The sequence below is a fragment of the Globicephala melas genome, chromosome 12 (assembly GCF_963455315.2).
Source record: "Globicephala melas chromosome 12, mGloMel1.2, whole genome shotgun sequence".
NCBI classification, from domain to species: domain Eukaryota; kingdom Metazoa; phylum Chordata; class Mammalia; order Artiodactyla; family Delphinidae; genus Globicephala; species Globicephala melas.
Genome location: NC_083325.1, coordinates 64,510,420 through 64,537,057, shown reverse-complemented (window position 1 = coordinate 64,537,057; position 26,638 = coordinate 64,510,420). Strand labels below are relative to the sequence as shown.

At 40.3% G+C, this 26,638-nt stretch overlaps 1 protein-coding gene across 2 annotated transcripts in view; it reads left to right on the top strand.

Moving 5' to 3' along the window:
- The first annotated feature begins 4,532 nt into the window (after window positions 1-4,532).
- The window catches only part of TTC27 (tetratricopeptide repeat domain 27), a 174,434-nt gene continuing 152,328 nt past the window's right edge, over window positions 4,533-26,638 (top strand). For both annotated transcript variants that reach the window (XM_030857980.2, XM_060309262.1), the window contains exons 1-5: window positions 4,533-4,803; window positions 5,967-6,144; window positions 8,274-8,403; window positions 15,302-15,442; window positions 20,118-20,220. In XM_030857980.2, coding sequence (XP_030713840.2) covers window positions 4,716-4,803; window positions 5,967-6,144; window positions 8,274-8,403; window positions 15,302-15,442; window positions 20,118-20,220 — 640 coding nt within the window. In that variant the 5' untranslated portion in view covers window positions 4,533-4,715. The remainder of the gene's footprint in view (window positions 4,804-5,966; window positions 6,145-8,273; window positions 8,404-15,301; window positions 15,443-20,117; window positions 20,221-26,638) is intronic.

Sequence of the window (26,638 nt, the reverse complement as noted above, 5' to 3'; positions counted from 1 at the left end):
TCGTTATTAAACATAAGAGTTGTTAATGAATATGAAAAGGGATTGAAGGGTCATGAAATGCTGGTTACAATCGTGACTTCTCCATGCTAGTGAAGAATGTCTTGAGCTAGTGAAAAGATCCTGCCTCCCCTTTACTACCTGAAAGACATGAGATAGAATTGGTTAAAACTCATAAATGTATCAAACCTGAAGCTACTTGGAGAAAGGTGTCATTTACAACACGATTTAAGGTTCTGTGTAAACATGGCATATTGAATGTATGCATCTAATTTCTCTCCTTCAAAACTCATTAAAACTACGGTAAAGACAGCTCATGCAGCTCAATATCAAAAAAAACAAACAACACAATCAAAAAATGGGCAGAAGATCTAAATAGACATTTCTCCAAAGAAGACGTACAGATGGCCAAAAAACACACGAAAAGATGCTCAACATCGCTAATTATTAGAGAAATGCAGATCAAAACTACAATGAGATATCATCTCACACCAGTCAGAATGGCCATCATCAAAAAATCTAGAAACAATAAATGCTGGAGAGGGTGTGGAGAAAAGGGAACCCTCCTACACTGTTGGTGGGAATGTAAATTGGTACAGCTACTATGGAGAACAGTATGGAGGTTCCTTAAAAATCTGAAAATAGAGCTACCATATGATCCAGCAATCCCACTCTGCATATATCTGGAGAAAACCATAATTCGAAAGGATGCATGCACCCAGATGTTCATTGCAGCACTACTTACAATAGTCAGGACGTGGAAGCAACCTAAATGTCCATCGACAGAAGAATGCATAAAGAAGATGTGGTACATATATACAATGGAATATTATCAGCCATTAAAAGGAGTGAAATAATGCCATTTGCAGTGACATGGATGAACCTAGAGATTGTCACACCGAGTGAAATAAGTCAGAAAGAGAAAGACAAATATCGTATAGTATCAGTTATATGTGGAATCTAGAAAAATGGTGCAGATGAACTTATTTGCAAAGCAGAAATAGAGTCACAGATGTAGAAAACAAACTTATGGTTACCAAGGGGGGAAGGGGGGGTGGAATGAATTGGGAGATTGGGATTGACATATATACACTACTATATGTAAAATAGATAACTAATGAGAACCTACTGTATAGCACAGGGAACTCTGCTCTGTGGTGACCTAAAAAGATTAGATATATGTATAACTGATTCACCTTGCTGTACAGCAGACACTAACACAACATTGTAAAGCAACTATACTCCAATAAAAATTAATTTAAAAAACTACGGTAAAGAAAAAAAATTAAGACATAACTCTCAAGGAAAGAGAAGATGAGAGGAGTTAACAGTGTTGGAAGCTAGGTAACTGATTTCACTGACCAAAGAAAGCCCAATCCTAAAAATGCAACAGAGAATGCTAAGGCCACCTTTTTTTTTTTTTTGCGGTACACGGGCCTCTCACCGCCGCGGCGCACAGGCTCCGGACGCACAGGCCCAGCGGCCACGGCTCACGGGCGCAGCCACTCCGCGGCATGTGGGATCCTCCCGCACCGGGGCACGAACCCGCGTCCCCTGCATCGGCAGGCGGACCCTCAACCACTGCGCCACCAGGGAAGCCCCCTCAGGGCACCTTTTATCTACACTGAAGAATCCCCCAAAGACTCAGGAACTAGGAGCACTAGGTGCCTCTGGGACCGAAGATTATGGGGTGGGAGAAGGAGGGGCTAAAATGAGGAGGACTCCTGCACAGCTGAGTCAGTCGTTTGGAACGTGCATCCACTGCTTTCCCTCCACCACCCCTGCAGTGGTGTATATGGACCCTGTAGAGGGTCCCATATACAGACTGGGTCCTGAATGCTGAGACTCCTGGCTTTCTTGCTCCACTTGACTTTGAAATTCTGGCAACCAGACACTAGCCAGGTGGGAGATTTAAAAACTCTCCCTGAGAAATCTGACTAGCATAAGAAAAAGGACTTATAAATAGTGACATCTGGGTTCCCAACAGACCTTCCAGCCAAGGCACTCTACACTGATCCTAAAGTGGACATAGCTCACCTACCAACTCAGTTTCCACTCAGTATTTTCTTTTTAATTTTTATTTATTTTATTTTTTTAAAGTTTTATTTATTTTTAAAATTTGTTTGATGTGGACCATTTTTAAAGTCTGTATTGCATTTGTTAAAATACTGCTTCTGTTTTTTTTTTTTTTTGGCCTCAAGGCATGTGGGATCTTAGGTTCCTGACCAGGGATCAAACCTGCACCCCCGGCATTGAAAGCCGAAATCCTAACCACGGACCTCCAGGGAAGTCTCAGTATTTTTTTTTTAAATTGAGATGTTTTTTCTCCCATTTTTATTACTGGACTCTATTTTGTTTCAAGGGAGATTAATAGATTTAATGACTATCATTGTCTCGCAAATCACATTTAAAATAAACCTTGATACAGCAGAACTTAACACAACATTGTAAATCAACTATGCTTCAATTAAAAAAACAAAACAAAACTTGAATTATAGTGAGAGCTCCAAGTTCACTCTGTGGGTCAATGGGGCTCTACACACAAGTGAGGAACTTGGTGTAGTGGTTAGTGTGTTTCTGCAACTGTTGATCTTTAACAACTGTCAAATAGTTACACAGTGCTAGATTTTGTGCTTGAAAAAACAGATGATCGCACCGATCAAAAATGCTTCCCTGCACAAATACCTTTTCATTACTTCTCAGTGAGAAAACATTCTAGGGCATCTGCTCTTTTCTCACAGCCCAGGTCTGGCTTCTGTTGGCATCTGCTGGCAGCTGCTGAGCTAAGCCGAGCACCTCTTCCTTCCAAAATCTAGAGGGGCTCTGGGTCCTGAGGAAGAAAGTGAATTAAGAATTCGTAGGAGGTGCCGACTGTCCCCATGGCGGCTGCGCTGGAGCCCGGGGGGCCAGGGAAGGCGAAGGTAGAATTAGAAGATCATGTGACGTTCGAGTAGGAGGATTTATCTTGGTGACTTTAGGATGCTGGTTCCATTGTAGGTATAATTATGCAAAGCTAAGAATCCAGGAAAGACTTGCCAAAGAAGGAATTAAAAACAAGATTTTATATGAAAGTACCCATCTTGATCCTGAAAGAAAACAAACCAACAGCGGCAGCAGCAGCAATTGAGCAGTCTTGAGCACAGAAAACCCAGACACAACTCAGTTAGGTGTGAACAAAGCTGAGATCAACTATAGAAAGCATTTTATGTACCATAAGGCTTTCAGTCAAGTAAAGTATGTGTAAGTTGTAAAAAAAAAAAAAAAAAAAAAGAACTACTTCGCTTCTCGCCTTGGAGCCGGTACTGGGCAAGGCTCTTCCAGAGCTGCACTTGATTCTTCCATGAATCCCGAGTGGTCAGTGTCACCCTGCAGCTTTCTCCTGGATCGTGTACGGCAGGCGCACTCACGGTGCAGGCTTCAAGCTGACTGGGGCAGAGTCCTGTTCCACCAAGTCCGGCTCTCAGAGCTCCGTTTTGGCCTAGGAGTGCGGCTATGAAGATTAAAAGACGTGCGACTAAAGCGTCAGCTCTGGGCCGGCAGCAGGCACGCAGGGCTGGGAGGTTTCTCACAGTCTAGCCTCCAAAAGTTTCTCTGCACCAGTGGCTGGGCCAGATGTCCCACCTAATTATGATTTATGTAGTGGCAGCATCAAAACCAGATACTTTTCTTACACTTGAATACATTCAAGAATAAAGACCTCTGCTGACAGGGTTCTTTTTTTTCCCAGTATTTTTAAATTTTAATATTTATTTATTTATTTTTGGCTGCGTTGGGTCTTCGTTGCTGCACGCAGGATTTCTCTAGTTGTGGTGAGCGGGGGCTACTCTTTGTTGTGGTGTGCAGGCTTCTCACTGCGGTTGCTTCTCTTGTTGCAGAGCTCGGGCTCCAGGCGCAAAGGCTTCAGTAGTCTGGCACGTGGGCTCAGTAGTTGTGGCTCGCGGGCTCTAGAGCTCAGTAATTGTGGCGCGCGGGCTTCGTTGCTCCGCGGCATGTAGGATCTTTCCGGACCAGGGCTCAAACCCGTGTCCCCTGCATTGGCAGGCGGATTCTTAACCACTGTGGCGCCAGGGAAGCCCTGCTGACGGGGTTGTTAACCTGGGGTTCACAGACTCCACTTCAGAGGGTCTTTAACTCCCTGAAATGGTACCCCAGTGTTGGTGGTAAGGGTCCACGTGCTTTTGCGGGGAGGACTATGGCTTTCATCAGGTGGTCTGGAGGGTTCTGACCCAAACAGGTTTAGGAATCAAAGGCTTAGACCTTCCAAGTAAACCGCAGCTGGGCAAAATCGCGACTTTGAAGTGCATTTCAACCTGCCTCCTCGGTGGGCGGTACAAGATGACTCCACGCCCTCCACTCCTTCGGCAGCACCCCTGGGGGCAGGGCTGAGGTCGGCCACGCCCTCCAAACACCGCCCATTCCTCTGCTCGGGGTGGGGCATTCCTACTGGGCATGCTCAGTACCAAGGACTCGGGTTGGCCTCCTAGGCGGAAGCGGGTCCCTGAGAGTTTGTGTGTTCTTCCCAGGGTTCTCCGCGCTACCGTTATGGTCGCCTCCTTGTGCCGGTGTCCGCACATGGGGTTCTAGGGCTGTGGATGTGCTTACAGGAACTGTCGCCACTACTCTTCGACGTCTTTGGACCCTCTTCCTTTCACTTTCTTTTGTTGACTCCTGTGTGACCCTCGTAGGACTCTGTTTTGGTTGCACCGATATCTGAGGTGATGTGGACCCCGGAGCTGGCCCTACTGAGGGGCTTCCCCACTGAGGCTGAGCTGCAGCAGTGGAAGCAAGAGGGAGTCGCCGGTTCGGGTGAGAGGGGTGCACCTGCCAAGGAGGGACTGAGGCCAGCGTGAGGACTGTGGGGAGAAGGGGTGGCGGCGGCTGGGTTCTCATCCCTTCTGGTTTTATTTTTTTCCTACCCAAATCTATCTGATTCTTAATGCTTTGGGTTGCTGCATCCTTGACGTAGTGGGCGCGGTCCAAAGGCTACGTGCATGTCTTTACCCCAGACTTCTCACCGTCCGGGTTCAATAATAATGTCAATTGTTTTTCTAATCCCTTAACATTTCTTCAGTCATTTAATGCTTAGAATAGACCTGTAAGGTAGACACTACTTTTATTCCCGTTTTGCAGATGGAGGCATTTAAGTACAAATTAAGTAATTTATTCAAGGTCACACAGCTGGTAAGCACAACAGCTGAAATGAGGCAGCAAAGATGTAATCTTGTAAGCAAAGCACATTTACCGGAGAGAGAAAGAGTTAAAAGGCACATATACTAGTGGGATATAGGCACATCTGGTTGTGGAATTTAGGCTGGACCCAAAAGAGAAATAACAATGTAGGACAGTATATGTCCTGTCCTATATTTTTGTGTGTGTATGTATGTGTGCGCGGACCCGTGTTTGTGTGTATACGCAATAGGTGCTTCAGGAGAGAGGTAGTTTCTGAAGTTTGGGTCTGGAAGTCTCATGGAACAAGTCAAACTTGACCTGATTTTTGTTTAAAGAGTGAGACTGACAAGTGGAAAAGTTCCCCAGGAGGAGTCACAAGTGTAAAAGTGTGGAGGCAGAATGTGCATATGGATATTAGGGGAACAATGAGGGAACCAGCTTTTCATCAGGGAGGACAGTGGGGGTAGGAGGAGCCAGATCGTGAAAGGAAACTTTGTAAGGAAACTTTTCTGTTGTCAGTAGGAATTCTTTTGAATTCCCAGCAGAATTCCTTTTGATGTTACTTGCTAATGAGGAATATTATTTCTGGGTCTAACTTCTGACATGCTGCTCATGGTATGAATGAGCTTCTAATTCTAGGAGAAGTGATGGGCATTTGCTCAGTACTTTGTGGTTAATGTATAGGAAGCATTCTAAGTATATACATTTTTTTTTTGGCATGCTGAAATGATAATAGTTACCTTTTACGGTATGAAAGTAGTTGTTCTTTGGATTATTGGACTAATTTTTTTCTATTACAGAGAGTGGATCTTTCCTACAATTGCTGCTAGAAGGGAACTATGAGGCCATATTCTTAAATTCATTGACTCAAAGTATTTTAAATTCAGCAACGATGACTGAAGAAAAGATTGACAGCTACCTAGAGAAGCAGATAGTAACATTCCTGGATTACTCAACAGATTTGGACAAAACCAGAAGGTAGAATTTTATTTGAAATTTTCGTAGGGAAACAGATTATGAATACATTTAATATTGCCTTGACAGTGTAAGGCACTGATTTTTGCAGTTGTTGAAAAACCTGGCTTTATGTTTACTCAGGACTCATGATGTACCAAATAATCTATGTAAGAGTTTCTGTCCAGAGGACCATTGAGAATGAAAAGGTAAAGTCGTGTAGGATATACAGGTTTCATATATAACACTGACTTATGACTGGGTGGTAGCTGCTAACCCACTGAGTTTCTAAATGCTTAAGTCTCATAGCTTTTAGCCATAGACAAGACTTCAGATCTTCTTTTCTTTTAACTTGAAAGTGTACACTCTCCATCTTGCTGTTTGTAGATTGCTGAGTGATAATTATAACTACTTTTATTATGTTTTAGGTTATCTTTAATGTTTTTAGCATGGAACCCTTGGTTTATCTTCTTCCATTGACGTTTATGTAATTTTATAGGATTAAATATAATGGATAGTTACACACCAGTGTAACCTAAGTTTTTCAGTGGCTTATATTTTACTATTGTTAGTTTGTTAATATACCTTCCTTTTCTCTAGCATCTCTGGCAACCACATCAAGCTTTAGTTGTCTTTAAAGCACAGTTTTGTTTTACCATTATTTCTAGGGAATGGCTTCATTTAGTTCTTCAACAAATCAACTCCTGGCTACGTGTTGAGGTTGTGAAGATGAATAAAACATAATCTGTATCTATAAGGAGTTCACAAAAGAGTGCTACTATAGGCATTTTATTTAAAAAATTAGTGTCATTCATTTTTATTTTTCTGGTTTACTAGTAGTTTACATTCCTCTGATGTCGTTCCTGATTATTATTTTGCTGTCAGATGTGTGTGTGGTATCATAGCCATTAGCTTTGTGTGGTGCACATGAAAACACACATACACACAAATACATCATACACTGGTAGACCAGAATTCGGCTTGTCACACAGAGCTGAGAAGAGACATTTCAGTTACCTCATTCTGAGGTATTTGGAAATTAAACTCTATTCTCAATTCCCCTTAAGGATTTTGATTTTTAGTTATGACAGTTATATTAAGGCTTTGAGATCTTGCTGCACACCTGTTTCCTCAAGTTTCCTAATTTCTAATTACAAACAGCCTCTTTTGTCACCTGTTTTCTGCTCATTCTTTGCTGTCAGTTGTGCTGCATCCAGAGAACTCCAGCTACCACAGGCTTGTAGGCTTGATTTTTTTTTTTCCTTAAAGAATCTTCCTTTTGAGGTAGGGCCTAGGGGATATGGGAAGAAGAGGGTGACTGCTTTTATTTTTCCTTCAGTGTGAAGCTACAGGATTCTCTGGCTGCTATTCGTTAGAGTTGAATCCCCACCTATTTGTGTCTTAATCTAGGGGTTGGCAAATTACTGCTGGTGGAGCAAGTCCAAAGTGCCTAAGAATGATGTTTACATTTTTAAAGGGTTGGAAAAAAAGAAACACGTGTGACCCACAAAGCTTAAAGTTTTTTTTTAAATCTCTTCTTTGCAGTATAGGTTTACCTACCCACTCCTGTCTTCAGCCAAAGTAGGATTGAAAAGGAATGGGTTCAAGTGAAATTTCTAGGGTTTTTTTTTGTTGTTGTTGTTCTAATAGTTGGTAGTACAGGATCAGTAAAATATTTGAAAACAACTTTTTGTTGTCAGCTTTCTTTTGTATAAAATCAGTTTTCCATCCAGTGTCAGAGCTGTTAAATAGAACACAAGACAAAATTCTAAGTGCCTGATAGGGTCCTAAACCAGTGCTGTTCAGGAGAACTTCCTGTGATGATGGAGATGTTCTGTATCTGCGCCGTACAGTACGGTAGCCAGTAGCCACGTTTGGCCATTGAGCACTTGAAATGTGGACAGTGCAACTGAATTTTAAATTTTATTTAATTGTAATTAATTTAAATTTAAAGCAGCCGTATGTGGCTCATGGTGATAATATTGGACATTGCAGATCTAAATTGTTTCAGAAATTTTTTTTTGTAATACTCTCAGATAATCTCAATAAATGTTGATATCTTACATTTTTCTTAATAAAACTGAAATGAAATGGTGTGCTTGTGGTTGTACAGTGATAGTGGCTCATGTTTATTTCTTTATTCTCATATGCAGACAGCAGCTGATATTCCTACTTGGTGTGAGCAGTTTGCAACTTTTTGTTCAGAGTAACTGGACGGGGCCTCTTGTTGATTTACACCCTCAGGATTTTCTGCCGTCTGTTTTGTTCCAGCAGTTTAGTGAGGTACGCTTCTTGGAAATGTCATATATAGGTATTATTGTGTTGTTTATTCTTTAGGAACGGCTCTTTATAAACTGGAGTTAATAATAGGTAGGAGAGAAACATGACTTTATTGCTTGTACAGAACCTACTAAGAATGCTTGTTCATTGATCAGATTTTCAATTCCAGAAGTTCCATTATCAGACTCAAACTCCTCTTCAGATGCTCCCCATTTTATGGAGCTCTGTTAGCTGCTCTTTTTATTAAAGTGCAGGCAGTTGCGCCAGTCACCCAGCTGCATATGTTACCACAGTTACATAAAGATCTTTCCTGGCAAAGCAGAGAATGTGGAGATCTGTTTAATTTTGTTGCAGGAAACTTTTGCTGCTGTCCTTACTAACAGTTCCCAGGGGTGATTTCCTTTATGTCACAGATATACTTATTTGTATATACTTACAGTGTCTGACACAGAGGTGCTCCATGGTGATAATGATTCTTCTTATCCATATATGGAGATAATATTATTGACCTGCATCAGTAGGTCATCAGTAGAGCTTGCAGTTTGAATTCCTCAGTACTGTTTGAGCACATATACGCAGGGCTTGGGGGATATGACATGCTCTGAAAAGAAGTATGGTAACTGATTTATCCAGACACCTCAGAACTAGAGCATTACTATCGACCACTCAGCCTGGAAGGCTGCGCTTAGCATCCAAAACTTGCACAGCAAAAGGGACCTATTTACTGTTACCTGGTTTCTCAGAATTAGAAGTAACAAATGAAAGGGGAATGGAGTTGTTAGAGATTAGTGTTAATAATTTGATGGTGGTTGGAAAGAGAAATACAAAAGCAGTCATAATCTGAAGCCTCTGTACACATCAGTTTACTGAGTCATTATGTTATATTGCAATAGAGTAATTGAGATTCATAATGCTGGCCCTAAATCGTAATTGAAAGGTTAAAAGCTCTTCCGTATCTTACGTCTAAGAAGGGAATTTAATCTATACTTTACAAAAGTTTTCATCCAAAATGGTTAAAATAAAATCCCCAAGATTTTGGCACTTAAAGAGATATGCTTCAATTGTCTAGCAAATTACTTATAAGGAATGCCTCATTCCCTCTCTTACTGTGTATAAAACAGTTTCTGGCCTCTATTGCCCTATAGTGCAGGTTAGAAACCCACCAGACAAAGTCGTAAGTACGTACCGAGCACTAACGTGTGGTTGGAGTGGTGCTTCATTCATGTATGCTATATCAATTTGACGTATTCTCTAGATGAGAAGACTGATGCTCACAGTGGTGAAAGAAACTTGTCAGAGGCCTTATAGCTAGGGGATTGGAACACACACTTTCTGGGTCCGAATTCAGTACTCTTTCTGCTATACTAAAGTAGAAGCACCTGTAAAGTTAGGTAACAATCCAAACAGTACAGAAATGGGTTACATGAGAGGTTCAACCTATAAGAAATACTGAAATTAGGGCTTCCCTGGTGGTGCAGTGGTTGAGAATCTGCCTGCTAATGCAGGGGACACGGGTTCGAGCCCTGGTCTGGGAGGATCCCACATGCCGCCGAGCAACTAGGCCCATGAGCCACAACTACTGAGTCTGCGTGTCTGGAGCCTGTGCTCTGCCACAAGAGAGGCCGTGATAGTGAGAGGCCTGCACACCACGATGAAGAGTGGCCCCCGCTTGCCACAACTAGAGAAAGCCCTCGCACAGAAACGAAGACCCAACACAGCAAAAATAAATAAAATAAATTAATAAACTCCTACCCTCAACATCAAAAAAAAAAAAGAAATACTGAAATTAATGAAGACGTGTGGAAAGTGAATTTTGTCTGAGAAGACCTTTTCGTCAAGAGTGGACCTTGAGTTAGAACCTGAAAGATGATGAGGAAATGGACAGGTAGAGAAGAGAAAGAAATACGTTCTAGGTGCAGTCACATGAGCAGAAATTTAGAGGGGAGAAGAGTGCGGTGTTTGTGGGAAACGGATGCTTTGAGCCTGTTGGAGCAGCAGTAAAAGGTCAGCCTTGATGGGGCTCAGACCAAATCATAGGAAACTTTAAATAAGACCTTGATTTTAATTTTTTTATTAGAAGTGCCTCATATGGGACTTCCCTGGCAGTCCAGTGGTTAAGACTTTGCCTTCTAATGCAGGGGGTGTGGGTTCAATCCCTGCTCTGGGAGCTAAGATCCCACATGCCTCGTGGCCAAAATACCAAAATCAAAAAACAGAAGCAATATTGTAACAAATTCAATAATGACTTTAAAAATGGTCCACATTAAAAAAAAAAAATCTTAAAAAAAAAGTGCCTCATACATTCCAAAAAGCATACAGAATGTATACAGTTTAAATAACAAAACTCCTTTGTTCCCACCACCTGGCTTGAGAGAGAAAACATCACCAGCATTGTAGAACAGAGCCTCCCGACTGCTGTTCCCCAGGTTTTGAGCCCCTTTGCCATTGCAGTAGCTGTGTGGGGCCGGGGCTGGGGAGAGCTTTTGAACTGGTCTCGTCTGGTGTAGTAGCCTTCTCTAGTTACCCGATGTGCACTACAAATAATAGCATCTTATGCATTTGCTCTGACTTGGAAAAGGTTGGGAAATACAGGGTTACAAGGTCCCCTGTGTGTGCTTCCTGGTGGTATCCCTGGCCCCCTTTCTCATGAACCACTCTCATGAATTTTGTGTTAACATTCCATTGCTTTTTTTTTTTTTAATTTTATTTATTTATTTGGCTGCGTTGGGTCTTCACTGCTCCAGGAGTGCTTTCTCTAGTTGCAGAGAGCGGGGGCTACTCTTCGTTGCAGTGCGTGGGCTTCTCATTGCGGTGGCTTCTCTTGTTGCAGAGCACGGGCTCTAGGCGCGCGGGCTTCAGTAGTTGTGGCTCACGGGCTCTAGAGCGCAGGCTCAGTAGTTGTGGCGCACGGGCTTAGTTGCTCCGCAGCATGTGGGATCTTCCCGGACCAGGGCTTGAACCCACGTCCCCTGCATTGGCAGGTGGACTCTCAACCACTGCACCACCAGGGAAGTCCTCCATTGCTTTTCTTCATGATTTTAGCACCTATGTATGTATGTATCCCCAGAGGACATATTGTTTAGTTTTGCCAGTTTTTGAACTTTATATAAATGAAACAAATTGTGTGTGTTCTGTGACTTGCTTTGCTCAGTGGTGTATTTCTGAAATTACACTATTATTCATTTTTACTATTGCATAGTATTCCAGTTGTATGAATATACCACAGTTTATATATCTGTTCTACTCTCAATGGCCACATGGGATGTTTCCATTTTTTGCAATATATTATGTACAGCGCTATTAGGAACACGTCTTCTGGGAATCATTTGCAAGAATTTCCAAGCACAGCATATGCTTAAAAAAAAGGGATAGTGTTTGGTGCAGTGTGCTAGATGGAAGAGGCTGTTTTTACTGGCCCTCAGGCTGTAGTCGGGCAACCGCTGAGGACTGAGGGGATTGATATTTTGCCACACATGGAAATGCTTCCCAGCACTGAGTTGGGAAGCTCTGCTGAGGACATATATCTGTGAGTGGAGTTGCTGTGCCCTAGGGTATATGCATGTTCAGCTGTTCTTGGTCATGTCATGTTGTTTTTGAGAGGATTATTCAATTTATACTCTATACCAGCAATCTGAGAATTTGGAAGATAAAGGGAGTTGAAGTTTTTAAAGGGGAGTGGCACATCAGTATTTTCTAGTTGTCATTTTCCTGTGCTGATTTATGTTTCGTAGTTCTTGTGAAGGACAAATATTTGTGAATATACTTTATGGTCATGGAGTATAGTCATCAAAGCCAAATTAATTTTCCCTGCCTCTAAATTACGGCCTTGGCATTTTTAGCACTGTTTTTTAACCTCTGGTGCTAACCAGCCTCAGGGGAATAGCAGTGAAGGTTCATTTCTGAGTAGGTCACCTCTCACACATAAAAGTTGATCTCCTAGTAATCTAGTTTTATATTAAGTTTATCTCAGATGTTGACTTCTTTTCACTATTCTGATAAATAAGTATTTTTGTATGTCATATGCTCTCTTGACTGAGGAGTCGTTCCTAAGGGAATTGTAACCTTCATTTTGTCTGTTTTAATTGAGAATATAAACAATTCTCTTTATTTATTTATTTTTTGGATTCTTTTATAGGTTATTACAGAGTGCTGAGTAGAGTTCCCAGTGCTATACACTCATCCTTATTGATTATCTGCTTTACATATAGTAGTATGTATTGTTCATCCTCAAGATTTATCCATGTTGTATCATGTCAGAATTTTCTTACTTTTAAGACTGAATGGTATTCCATTGTATGTACGTACCAGTTTTTTTTGTTTTGTTTTTTGTCTTTAATTAATTTTTTTAAAATTTATTTTTGGCTGCGTTGGGTCTCCACTGCTGCACATGGGCTTTCTCTAGTTGCAGTGAGATCCAAGTAGTATATCATGGAGTATCTCTTTGTGTAATTTTTTATTTGTTGCCCTGTTAAATTACTTGTTTGTTATCTTTAAAGATTTCGTTTAGAAGAAAATGATCTAAATTTGTGCTACAACAGGTAGACATCTTTCTCATCTCAATGTGATTAGAATAAGGATCCTTTTTCTTAAAGGCATGTCTTGTACTTCACCAGCTTGGTTTGGATGTTAGGAAATAAAGATTGTTAGATCCATCTAAATGGCAAGATGATTTGATGAGGCTGCAGGTCCAACTTGGGCACATTAGGCAGGGTCTTCTTTCTAGTTCTTTTTTTTTAAATTTTATTTATTATTTTATTTTTGGCTGCATTGGATCTTTGCTGCTGCGTGCAGGCTTTCTCTAGTTGCAGTGAGCAGGGGCTGCTCTTTGTTGTGGTGTGCGGGCTTCTCATTGCGGTGGCTTCTCCTGTTGCGGAGCACGGGCTCTAGGTGCGTGGGCTTCAGTAGTTGCAGCATGCAGGCTCAGTAGTTCTGGCTCACGGGGTCTAGAGCGCAGGCTCAGTAGTTGTGGCGCACGGGCTTAGTTGCTGTGCAGCATGTGGGATCTTCCTGGACCAGGGCTCGAACCCGTGTCCTCTGCACTGGCAGGTGGATTCTTAACCACTGTACCCCCAGGGAAGCCCTTCTCTCTAGTTCTTAAGCAGTAGGTTCACTTGTGTATTCGGTACCTCCACTTGGAGGTCTCACAAGGTACCTCAGACTCATTGTGTCCAAGACTGAACTCATGGTGAGGTTCTTCTCCAAACCAGGTCTCCTTTTGGTGTCTGTGTCTCAGTGACCCACACTACCATCATGCAGTTGTCCTAGTCAGAAGTCTAGAAGTGATCCTGGCCCTGTCCTTGAGGACTTCCTCATGCTTAGCATAGCCCAGGAGCTTGCTGAGGGGCAGGAAGAGGTAGAGAGGTCTGAGGGGAAGGCAGCATGAGGTGGTAGGAAGAACACTGGTTTGGGAGTTGGAAAACTTGGGCTGTAATGTCTGTTCAAACGCTGATAACTTCTGTGTGATTTTGGACTGCACTTAACTTTTTTGTATCTGTTTTCTTCTGAAGTTGAGGCAGTTACAGTACTTAAATAGTTCCTTGATTATTGAACTTAAAAAAAAATTCCTTCTACCCTCAGTGTAGGTAACAGTAAGCGTTATTTGTGGTTTGGTGGTGGTCATTCACGTTGTCTTTATTCCTCTAGTACACTTTTCAATAATGATGAAGGTTAGGCAGAGGATGAACCCACAGCTATTACTTTCTTACCTTTATTGAATGTTTCAACAAAGCATTGAGCCAGACACTGATCACTTGGATTGTTTAATCCTTACAAGAACCCTGTGAGGTTTAGGTTCTATTATTTTATTTTATAACTGATGAAACAGAGGCTTCAGTTAAAAAAAAAATTACCTATGCCCACAAATTAATAATCAGAAAAAGGACCCTATCCCGTGTCTGTGACTTACAGCCCACGTTCCTAACATTGAGCATTCCTACTATCGATTTTGTGGTGACTGTCAAAATGATTCAGTCCACATTTTAAAAACACAGGTGCTTCGTCTGTTGTAGAAAATCTCTGTTCAGTAAGAAGTAGATTTTTCAGAGGCATCCCTTTTGGGCAGCCTCAGTTCACATTGGTCCATGATTGTATGCCTACTCAGCATTTGATATGTAAGACCTTGTTGTTTTTTGGCTTTATAGTAATTATGGAGCAGCAATGGTTTGTAATGACATTAGCCAGCTGGTGAAGCATATATGAAATGTAGGTGTTTAATATGAATACTTTCACATAGGGATGGTTTTTATTGAGAAGCTATTTTGTTGTAAGTAAATCTGTAAAGTCATGACGCTTCTTCAATAGTAGCATTTTCTTGGGCTTCCCTGGTGGTGCAGTGGTTAAGAATCTGCCTGCCAATGCAGGGGACGTGGGCTTGAGCCCTGGTCCCGGAAGATCCCACATGCCACGGAGCAACTAAGCCCAAGCGCCACAACTACTGAGCCTGCACTCTAGAGCCCGTGTGCCACAACTACTGAAGCCCGCACGCCTAGAGCCTGTGCTCCGCAGCAAGAGAAGGCACCCATGCACCGCAATGAAGAGTAGCTCCTGCTTGCCACAACGAGAGAAAGCCCATGCGCAGCAATGAAGACCCAGTGCAGCCAAAAATAAATAAATAAATAAAATAAATTTATTTTGGAAAAAAAGGGTGCAACTTGGGAAAAGCAAATTAAAAAAAAAAATAGTAGCATTTTCTTGATTGCCCTGTTATCTAAAGTACAAGCAGGAAGCTGTCTGTCAGGGCAGGCTGGAGTTGTAATGTTAAGACTCCATCCAGTGCCAACTGCTGTGTAATAGATCAGTGCCTGTGTTTCACAGCTGATTACCTGGAAAATATGTATTCTTGTAAGACATATAACGATTAATATGTTGCTAAATTATATCATCTTAAATTTTTTTTTTTCAGGTCAAAGGACTGGATGCACTCATTCTGAGTTTGCTCATTCTAGATGGTGAATCAATCTACAGCCTGACCTTGAAGCCTATACTGCTATTATTAGCACGAATTTCCCTAGTGAATGTAAGACATAGGCTGACAGCTATTCAGGTAAGGGAAGAAAAGGAGCCAGGAGATTCAGACCCAGGTGTGACTTTTGTGCTGATTAGCATAAAACTTTAGGTGTGATGCTGAAAATGTCTTGGTATATTTGTTTTCTAAGTCTTCTTTAGGTGTTTAATTTTAAAATCTGATGAAAATAAGCAAAAACTGTCTCCTCTCATGAGATTCGTCTAGTATAAAATGAGATGTTGAGCCTCTTAAATGGGTTTGTATATATGTGTTGTGTGTATATTTCCATGTGTATAAATGTTCATTCTCTGAATCTTAAAAATAGGTTTAAAAACACCCTTCATAGTTTTTTGTGAATTTCATGTAAGGATAATGAGTAGCCAGAAGTATAGCACTTTTAGTAAATCTTTTTTTAAAATTAATTTCACTTTTTACTGTTTTTATTAAAGCTCCTAGAAATTTTTTTAAAATAAATTTATTTTATTTATTTATTTATTTTTGGCTCCGTTGGGTCTTTGTTGCTTGCACACGGGCTTTCTCTAGTTGCAGCAAGCAGGCTTCTTATTGCGGTGGTTTCTCTTGTTGCAGAGCACGCGCTCTAGGTGTGTGGCCTTCAGCAGTTGTGGCACGCAGGCTCAGTAGTTGTGGCACGCAGGCTCAGTAGTTGTGGCTCGCAGCTCTAGAGCACAGGCTCAGTAGTTGTGGCGCATGGGCTTAGTTGCTCCACGGCATGTGGGATCTTCCCAGACCAGGGCTCGAACCCGTGTCCCGTGCATTGGCAGGTGGATTCTTAACCATTGTGCCACCAGGGAAGCTGTTTCTTGATTACTGTTTCTTGGCTCACATCCTACCTTGTTTCATATTTGGGTTGGATTTAGTAGAGCATTTGTTGAATGTCTGTTATATGGTTTCTTTAGGTCACATATAAATTAGTGAGAAAAGCACTGATACAGATAGCTATTACGCAGTAGGAGGTGACGAAAACCACATGAGAGATTCGAAGAAAGTCCTTGAGATGTAGTGGAGGTTGTCAGCTGTGCAGTGTGCAGGCTCCGTCACAACTGCTCAACTCTGTGCACCTAACTATTCAATCTGCCTTGTAGTGTGAAAGCAGCTGTAGATGATATGTATGTGAATGGGTGTGACTGTGTACCAATAGAGCTTTATTTATGGACACTGAAATTTACATTTCATATGCTTTTCACATGTCACAAAATATTATTTTTCTCTCTTCCTTTTTTTTTTTGCAATGATTTAAAAATGTAAGAACAAGTCTTGGTTTTAGGCTGTAGGAAAACAGGTGGTGGGCTGGTTTGGGTCCATAGGCTGTAGCTTCCTGACTCCTGTCCTGATTGTTGCAACTTGGGCATACAGAGCTTGTATTTCCAGAAATAGTAAATCTAAATTTTATGTGAGATCTCCCAATTTCCAAGTGTTGGCTGAAAAAGTTTAAGAAACACAGTATTTCTATGGGCAAAATGTGGACTTGGTCTGTACTGTATAAGGGCTTACTTTCCTAAGCATTTAAATTGTGACAAAGAGGAGGTAAGAAGGGAATCATGCCTCTTTCAGCAGCTCTCATGAGGACAGATGATTTGGAATCAGTTGTACCAGAAAGTTTTTTTTTTTTTTGCTGTACGCGGGCCTCTCACTGTTGCGGCTTCTCCCGTCGCGGAGCACAGGCTCAGCGGCCATGGCTCACGGGCCCAGCCGCTCCGCGGCATGTGGGATCTTCCCAGACCAGGGCACGAACCCGTGTCCCCTGCATTGGCAGGCAGACTCTCAACCACTGCGCCACTAGGGAAGCCCAAGAGAAGTGTTTTTAATAGATGGGTTTCAACATATCCTAGCAGATATAAGACCTTATCTTTGATTTTTTTGTTTAGTGATGTTAGCTTGAATAAAAAAATGTTTTCCCAAGTTGATCTGAGTTAAATGATCTTATAGACTGACTAGTACTTGGCCCTAAAGGAAGTATCATCAAAGCATGAGGTTGCTAAATGGCATTATTTTCTTTCTAGTGAGACTAATGGTCAATGAGTTAGTGATACAGTTTTCTTGGTGGAAAACTTTCATCAGCAAGTACCTTCTTTAAGCATCATTTGTAAAAAGATACGTATAGTATCAACAGCTTAGGAGAACAAGTAAATATGTGAACTGCTGGTTGCAGATGTCGTAGGATTGGAGACATAAGTTACCTGAGTTTCTTGGCAGATGCTAAACAGCTTTTGACTTCTGTTTCAAAACCCTATTTTCTTGTACATCTCCATGCAAAGATCATTCTGTGCTGAAACCTTGCCTTTCAGTTGAAATGTTATAGTTTTCTTTCCTTTGGGTCTTTGATATATTATTCTGTAAACGATGATGTTAAAAATGATTTCTTGGAGAAATGAAGATAAAATGATAAAGAAGCATGACATGCTTATCCAAGTTCATCTTAACCTTTTAAATTAATTTTGAAATGGCTGGATCTTAAGGAACATATCAGGTTGTTTATTATGATTTTATTTTTGTGGAACTATAAAAGAAGATGATTTTCCCCCACCCCCTAGTCTGTGAAGTGGATAGACTAGTGTTAGTAATATGTGAATGTTGAGTAAAAAGAATTTTGGCTTTGGAATCAGACCAGAGTTTGTCTGGCTCAGCCACTTAACAACTGTGTGGCCTTAGGCCAGTGAATTTCTCTGAATATCAGTTTTCTTATTTATAAAATGGACTAAGTTGGCAAACATTTATTGGGTTTCTTTTGAATACACTCATGCTCCCTGCCTTCTAGGAGGTTATTGACTAGTGTGACTTGTCAATCAGAATATTCTGTAATAAGTGCGATAATCAGGAGACAGGATCTAGGAACTATCTAAAGCAAGGCTTCTAGTTTTCTTTTTTATTAATGCTCAAATTGTCTATTAAGTGATTCCTGACAGATAGAAAAAGGCACTTATATTTTCTAGTAGAAAAATAGGCTATGCTTTCTTTCTCTGTTTCACACTCCCCCTTCTCCCATCTGAAGATTTTGGGTTAAGAGTTAGTTTATAGATCTGATTTTAAGAGTTGAGCATCTTATGTTGTATGTTTTCTTAAAAGGGCAGTCTCTTTGACCGGATCTATCTAAATTCCATGTCTAGAAAAGGAAAGACTGCTGCCAGACCTGACTCACTTATTGCTGACAGCAGATAAGGGACAGATTATTGAAATATAGACTGACTTCATCAGCCTAGTGATAGGAAAAGAATGAAAATGAGACAGCACCTCAGGGAATTAAATTAAAAATGATGTGAAACTTTATTAGATAATTCTACCTTTCCTCTCCTTAGATGGACTGAGGGAACAGCGTTAATAATTAGAAAAGATTTTGTCAGAGGGTCAAAATTCATTTGTGATTTTTTGATTGTTGTAGCACTTGTGTGTAGTTTAGAAGGGGAGCAAGCAGTTTTACCCCTTAATCAAATGAAGAAATTAAGTTCAAGTAAAAAAGAAAATGCTTTTGGTAATTGAGCTTGATCTCCTATTAGTAGGTATTGCTTTAAAAAAAAGGAAAATTAATTTTTCACTCCTTTGTGCAATATAATTTAGAGTAACATAGTTGTAATTACGTTAGATGATTCAGTGCATGATCATACTTGGTAATTTAATGAGCCTATCAAAAATATTTAATACTACTTGCATGTGCGCGCACGCACACACACACACACACACACACGCATAGCAGAAGATCTAGAAGAATATAAACCTCTGTCATGGATTTTTCTGGGGGAGGAGAATGACGCTGAGGCAGCAGAAGAGAGACTTTCATCTTCACTGCGTATGCTTCTGTATTGGCTTGTTGTTGTTTGTTGTTGTTGTTTAGTAAGGATGTGTTGAAAAGTAAGAGTAAGCATCAGAGAACTGAGAAAAAGCTACTGTGTTCTCAGCCTGTGCATTGGTCAAGACAATGTATGAAATGCAGTTTCTACCCTCCAAAATATATGGACCAGGTATTTACACACTTGAAAAACAAGAGCTCTGCAGTGTGGTGCTAACTTCTAAGCACAGCGTGGAAGTTTAGAGAAGTGAGAGATCAGTGTGTGCCCTACTAGTGGGAGAAGGCTTCATGGAAGAGGGTGTGGAAGAGATCTTCCCAGTTTGGGGAATATCTGAACCCAGGGTATATCTTACCTTGTAGTTTGCATAGCATACGTTGCTTCAAGGAGGATACAGAGATGAGTAAGACATGATTCCTCATCTTGTTGGCTAGATGGCAGACAGCATTGAAAGCTAGGATGACATACACGAATACGGTGGAGTGTGTCTGCAAAGAGAGGTGCAAACAATGTGCTGGAAGTTGAGATGAGGGAAAAAAATCACCCATAGGAGGTTCTTGGGGGAGGCCTCCTAGGATTGTTGGTATTGGATTATGGTGCTGGTAGAGTGTCACGGCAGAGCAGCACAATTACAGTAGGCATTTTAAAGGAGGAAATGGTAGGTTCGAAATGACATCAGGAAGCCCAACTGGCTACAAATACAGGCTTTGAGAGAATGGAGGAGAGATGTTATTCTCGTGGAAGACATGGCAGTGGATTTGGTATTATTACTGAAGACATAGCAGCTTATTGAAGGGTAAATTTAATCTCACAAATGTAAAAATATTCTAAAAATTGATTTGAATTAATGTGAAATTTTTTTCCTAAGGGTCCTTTTAATTCAACGTAAACACGTTGGTGTTTCCTTTTTCTAGAGCTTGCCATGGTGGACTTTGAGATGTGTGAATATTCACCAGCAATTGCTTGAGGAGCGCTCACCTCAGCTCTTTGCTCTTGCTGAAGACTGTATTGATCAAGGTATGTCGCAGATGTTGTTTGCTATGAACATGTAGCTCCATTCTGTTTTCTTGGCTGAGACATTCCTCTTTCGTCTGTTGTTTGACAGCAGATGGTAACTTTTTGTGTTCCATTCTTTCTGGATGTGGAGTATCACAAATTATTAGGATGTCAGATTATAGGATTTCTTTTTTGTCTTTGAATTTTTAAAAAGGCAATCACTATTATTTATATTACCTACTTAAAAAGAGTGATTTATTCTATGTAGCTCACCATGATTTTATCACAAACTGCCTAAAGGTATTTAAATATTTTCTCGGTTCTTTAATGTAAGAAACCTCATTAGAAACAAATGTAAACTCCCTTTATTTAAAAAAATCTTTAACTAATTTGAACTGGAGTAAATTGTACCAAATTGCATGCAGAACAGGAAATTATTTATCCTATATCCTACTGAGTACATGAAGAAAGGATTCAGGTTTTCTTTTTTTTAAACATTTTGTAGAAAATACATTTTACTGAGGATGACAGTGGATAGAGAGGCATTTTTGCATTTTGTTTTATTGTTTTTTATTGTAGTACATAATGTACCTATAGAAATGTGCCTAGATATAAATATAAAATTAAGTAAATGATCATAAACCACACACCCCTGTAAATGCCTTTGTTGCAGATGCCTCATGTGTCTTTTAGGAAAACATTTTGAGGAAGGGGGAAAATCTTGGGTACCTTGACCCTTGGTTTCCCTGGGATTTTGGAACAATTATTCCTAACAAAAGTTGCCAAACAAAAACAAATTCTCTTGTAGTGAAGGAATACAGAACACAAGTAAACTTGTGTTCAGAAATGAACTTCTGAGTTTCAGAGAAGGGATTTGACATTAAGTGTGCCTGATTCCAGAGCCCTTACTCCTCTCACATCACAAGAGTATGAAGTCATTATGTATGTGGGTGCGTATGTGTGTTGGGGGTGGTGGTTAGTATCACTCTGCGTGGAGAAGCAGTGATCTGCTCTTGATTGAGGCGGCACATTCGTGAAGGCATAAGACAGCTCTTGTGGGTGTGGGCATGTGTAATTGCAAGATGCTGCTGTACCTTTCTGGAGTCTGGTTCCTTTAAAGGTGCATCTGTATAGTAACAGGCTAGGTCACAATGCACTAGAGAGGACATTAGTTTGTGCGGTAACACATACCACTAAGCTAGAAACTAGTTTCTCAATTTTGTTCTAAGACAGAAATACATACACATATGCTAATCTTAGATAAAATGAACATCTATATGTGATTCAAAATGAGAATGTCAGGTAAATATTATTCAGTCAGTATAATTGTTATTTATATACCTGGACTTAGTTTATATTTGTTCAGGATTTTATGTTATGTAAGAGTGTGGAACAAGCAAGGGTATGTTAGATCAGACTTGTACATGTAAAAAAAGTTATTCTGAGCTTAAACTTTGTATATATAAAACAATATTTGTTCTGCCATGAGATTTAAACCTGACATGTTAGCAGATTGTTTTATTAAATGTAAGCAGTTTACTTTTCTATACAATGACATTTCACTACATGTACAATGATGCAATGAAGCAACAGAACTGAAAAACAGTATTTCTTTTTCCTGTAAAAGTCTTTGGTTTAATGCTTTTGGATTACAAAAGGTTTTTATGAGCAAATTTAGGCTGCTGAACCATCTATATTTTTGTTAAGACTGTAAGCAACTCTCTGTAAGTTGTGAGCAACTTGAGGGCTGAATTTTTTTTATAATAAGTTTTTTTTTTTTTTCTTTTTGCGGTACGCGGGCCTCTCACTGCTGTGGCCTCTCCCGTTGTGGAGCACAGGCTCCGGACACGCAGGCTCAGTGGCCATGGCTCACGGGCCCAGCCGCTCCGCGGCATGAGGGATCTTCCCAGACCAGGGCACGAACCCATATCCCCTGCATCGGCAGGCAGACTCTCAACCACTTCGCCACCAGGGAAGCCCTTGAGGGCTGATTTTTGTCTTGTTTCTGCTTAATGCCTAGAAAATAATAAATATTTAATGCATATTTGTTGAATAGTGATAGCTAACATTTATTGAGCCTTTTCTACATTCACTTTTCAGGGGAGAAGTTGCAGAACTCCCTCTATTTGTCTTCCATCTTGATAGCAGTTTTTATCTGAGTTTACTTCTATACAGAAGTTTTTCAAAAAGTGAAATGTTATAGAAATTATGAGAAAATTGATCCTATCCAGATACCCTATGGGATCTTGAATCTTCTCTTTATAGTGTTGCCTAAGTGTGGAGTTCTCTTGCAAATGAAATATGCAGTTGGACTTGGAGAAAATTAAGACCTGATGCCCAGTTTAGCAGACGTCATTGTCCTCTTTCTATTTTTAGTAAAATGAAAACTGTATAGACTAAGTCTTCCCGCATTCATGCCATTTCATATTTTTAAAATGAAGTGAGATACGTTCCATAAACGAACTTAGTGCAAGGGAAACAGAGGAGTGGGGGCTCACAAAACTGGTAAAGTTTTGAAAGTCAGAGATGAGTTGAACTTTACTGATATTAATGGGGAAAAAAGTTGATTTTTCCTGAGGATAGTGAAAGCGTTTGGAAGAAGATGGCATCAGGATTCAGCCCACTATTTAATTTTGTAAAAGGTTATTACATTATACTGTGTAGCATATTATACAGTTTCGTATGCTTCGTTATACTTTTATGGAAAATCGGTAAATGAACAAAAAAACAAGGTGTCACTGGGAGTTTTTATTTCTCTTTTTGTAAAGGAAATCAAGTTTGATGCAGTTGCCAGAGGGAAAGCTCCATCTCTTCCCTTTATCCCATATAATATATATAAATCTGCATTTATGTCTACATCTTTACCACATCTCAGTGACTAATGTTCTTAATGATGACCCTTAATTATTAAGAAAAGAAAAAAAATACCTTTTTTATGTACCATTTTCAAAGGTAGGAACCATATGAATGATAGGAACCATCCTCTTCTTAGAGAGAATTCTAAGAGGTAAAATTAGGTCCTCAACAGAAAGTGTTAACTAAGATATCTGGAAGATATGACTCTAAGTGACTCATTCCCCAAGTGGTCTCAGTTCTTTCCTGCAGTATATTTTAGCATATCATTTGCTTTGCCTTGCAACTAAGAATTTTTTATGTTGCTGTTCTAGGCTAATTAACGACATTTTTTTATTTTATCTTCTCGTAAATTGGTCCATTTTGGCTATGTCTAAGTGTGCACATAGTCTTAAACTGCAACATTTCATAAACAGTTTTATTTAAAAAAGTGTTCTGGGATTTAACCCAAATGTTGACCCAACAGTCAGTTATAACTGAAATATTGTTCAGTGTCCAGAGAAGAATATTATATTTGAAATGTTGCCCTTGAAGGATCATCAAAAAGTTGGCAAGATTTTTTTTTTGCTTCAGTCTATGAAACATAAGCAACTGCGATCTTTATATTTTTGTCCAGGAATGTTGCATCAGTACAATGTAGTGGAATATAACCCATCAGAATGTCAGCATAACTTTGCTGGACTGATCACATCTCTGAAAGGAGTGAGTTAGAATCTTGAAAAGTCTGATCCTCAGCGCACTCTGAGATCCTCTTTGGATGTCATACTGATGAAACCGTGATTCTCTGAAGGCTGCTTAAGGGCACACAATCATTTATTGTGGGATCTGATACTGAAAACGTGTTCCGTATAGTGCATGAGATGTAATATTGAGGTTTAGGTATTTGAAGATGAGCTTATGTCTAAGAGAAAACAGGCTAAAATGCTTTGTCCGAGATTCCACGGTAACATTTACAGGCAGCTCTGTGACTCTAGGCTTAGATTGTTTCCACATAGAAAGAGTTCGTCAGGAGATTAGTTTCTTGATGACTGATGAATGTATCGATTTTTAAAGATAAATTTGATACTTTGGGATGGATGTCTTTAAATGTACTAAGTATAATTATCTAATTATAATTATCCATATGAATCCATAGGGATTTCATTTTAACATAGCTTTCAATAATCTCATGAGAAGAGATTTTGGTTTTAGCATACATTTTAAATATATGCTAAATATATTAAATATATGCTCGTTGACATTTTGATCCAGAAGGTCATGAATATTCATTTCCATGGAGAACCTACTGATTTATTAAAATAGTAAATATATGTCTGTTGGGTCAACATGCTCCTCTTTCTATTTAAACTTGAGTTATCCAAAGCTTAAAACTTTGTGTTCAGGGTTGACTCATTGTTTTCCATCATTCTTCGTATCTAGCCAGTTCTTAAATCTTATCAGTTCATCCCTAAGAGTTTCATATCCATCCTTCTTTTCCATTCCTACAACTCTTATCCTAGCCCATGTCTGAAATCTTTAGTTTGGAAAGGCCCTTTAGAGATTATCTTGTCCAGCTAACTCATTTTACAAAGAATTGAGACTCAGAGATTCTCCAAGAACCAGAACTATGATCTGGAGTTTCTGACTCCAAATCTGTTTACTCTTCTTTCCATTACTTTTCTCCAAACTGGTCAGTAGGGCAGAATTCTAACATCTAATAATAATAATGCAGTTTACATTTCAGTAGTTCTTACTCCACACCAAGTACTGTTCTAAGTCTTTAAATATGTTAACTACCTTATTCCTTGCAACAACTCTATGAGATAGAACTGAAGACTTGCTATAGGAAGGTGTAGCAGTGGATTTGTGTGCTTTTGTTTTGCGATGTTTTTGAAGTATAATTAACCTACAGTAAGACTCAAATTTAAGGTGTACAGTTGGTGATATTTTACATATGTATATACTTGTGAAATTATCACAATCAAGATAATTAACAGAACCTAGAGTTTTAAGATCTGACTTTCAGTTTCTGTTCTGTCACTGACATGCTATGTGCTTCAGGGAGCTCGTCTGACTTCCAAACCAAGAGTTTTCTTCCGCGTAAAAATGGTCTTTAAGTCCTTACTAGGTGTAAAATAATGTGATTCTTTGCAGGCCAGCTTCCCACCCATCCTAATGCTGGGATCTGTTGGAAGATTGTGTCCAAAAATGTTATTTCCGGGCTTCCCTGGTTGCGCAGTGGTTGAGAGTCCGCCTGCCGATGCAGGGGACACGGGTTCGTGCTCCAGTCCAGGAAGATCCCACATGCCGCAGAGCAGCTGGGCCCGTGAGCCATGGCCGCTGAGCCTGCGCGTCCGGAGCCTGTGCTCTGCAACGGGAGAGGCTGCAACAGTGAGAGGCCTGCGTACTGCAAAAAAAAAAAAAAAAAAAAAAATGTTATTTCCTTTTTCATTGGGCTTTCTGAGATGACCTTGAGAAGGAGCTCATTCCATTGTTGGGATCTGTAATTGCTACAAAGTGCCTTTTAGTAAATTAAAAAACCTGCTAGTCTTTCACTTGCTAGCTAGCTAGAGCCGTGCTGTCCAACACAGTAGCCACTAGCCGCATGTGGCTAATTAAAATAAAAGAAATGAAATAAAGAATTCAGTTTCTCTAGCCCCATTTCAAGTGCTCAGAAGCCACCTGTGGTAAATGGCTACCATTTTGGACAGTGCAGCTGTGGAGTATTTACATCGTTACAGAAACTTTCATTGGCCGGTGCTCCTGTTGAGCAACAGAATTTCAGGGTAGGTCTATCCTTCTTTCTGTGTGACCAGCCTTGCAGTTCCTTAAGGCTGTTATCACCATCACTTTGTGTCTGAAGGGTTGCACCTGACTTGTAGGCTCCTTCTTGGCCTTCCTTTCTTCTGCCTGTACAGCAGTACTGGATTTTTTTTTAAAATACCAATTTCATCATGTCATTTTTAAATTAGGAAAATCTTTAATCATTCCCAGTTTTATTTTTGACTTTCTGTTTCCTGCCCAACTTGATATTTAATTAAAAAATTTTTTTTGGAATGATTGCTGAGTTCCAGTCACTGTGGTAGTTGCTAGGGATATCAGTGAACTCAGTGGGTTAGGGAATAAAATGCAAGTGAAACCGTGCACCTCAGATTGGGACTTGAACCCACGCAGCCGGGACTTGAACCCAGCCAAAACCCTGATTGGGAACTCGAACCCAGGTGGCTGGCACTGGAACCGGGACAAAACGGACAGGTGATACCTCCAACTGAGATCACACACTTGGTTTCAGGACTTAATGAAGCTCAGGTTCTTGATGTCTCATTGTAGAAAGAATTCAGTGAGAGACAAAGTGATAGGTAAGAAGTGGATTTATTTAGAGGGAAACACACTCCACAGACAGAGTGTGGGCCATCTCAGAAGGCGAGAGTGGTACCAGGGTATGGGGTTGTGAGTTTTTACAGGGGTGGGTAATTTCATAGGCTAATGAGTGGAAGGAGTATTCCAGCTATTTTCGGAAGGGGTGGGGATTTCCAGGAATTGGGCCACTGCCTACTTTGTGATCCTTATGGTCTGTCTTGGAACTGTCATGGCGCCTGTGGGTGTG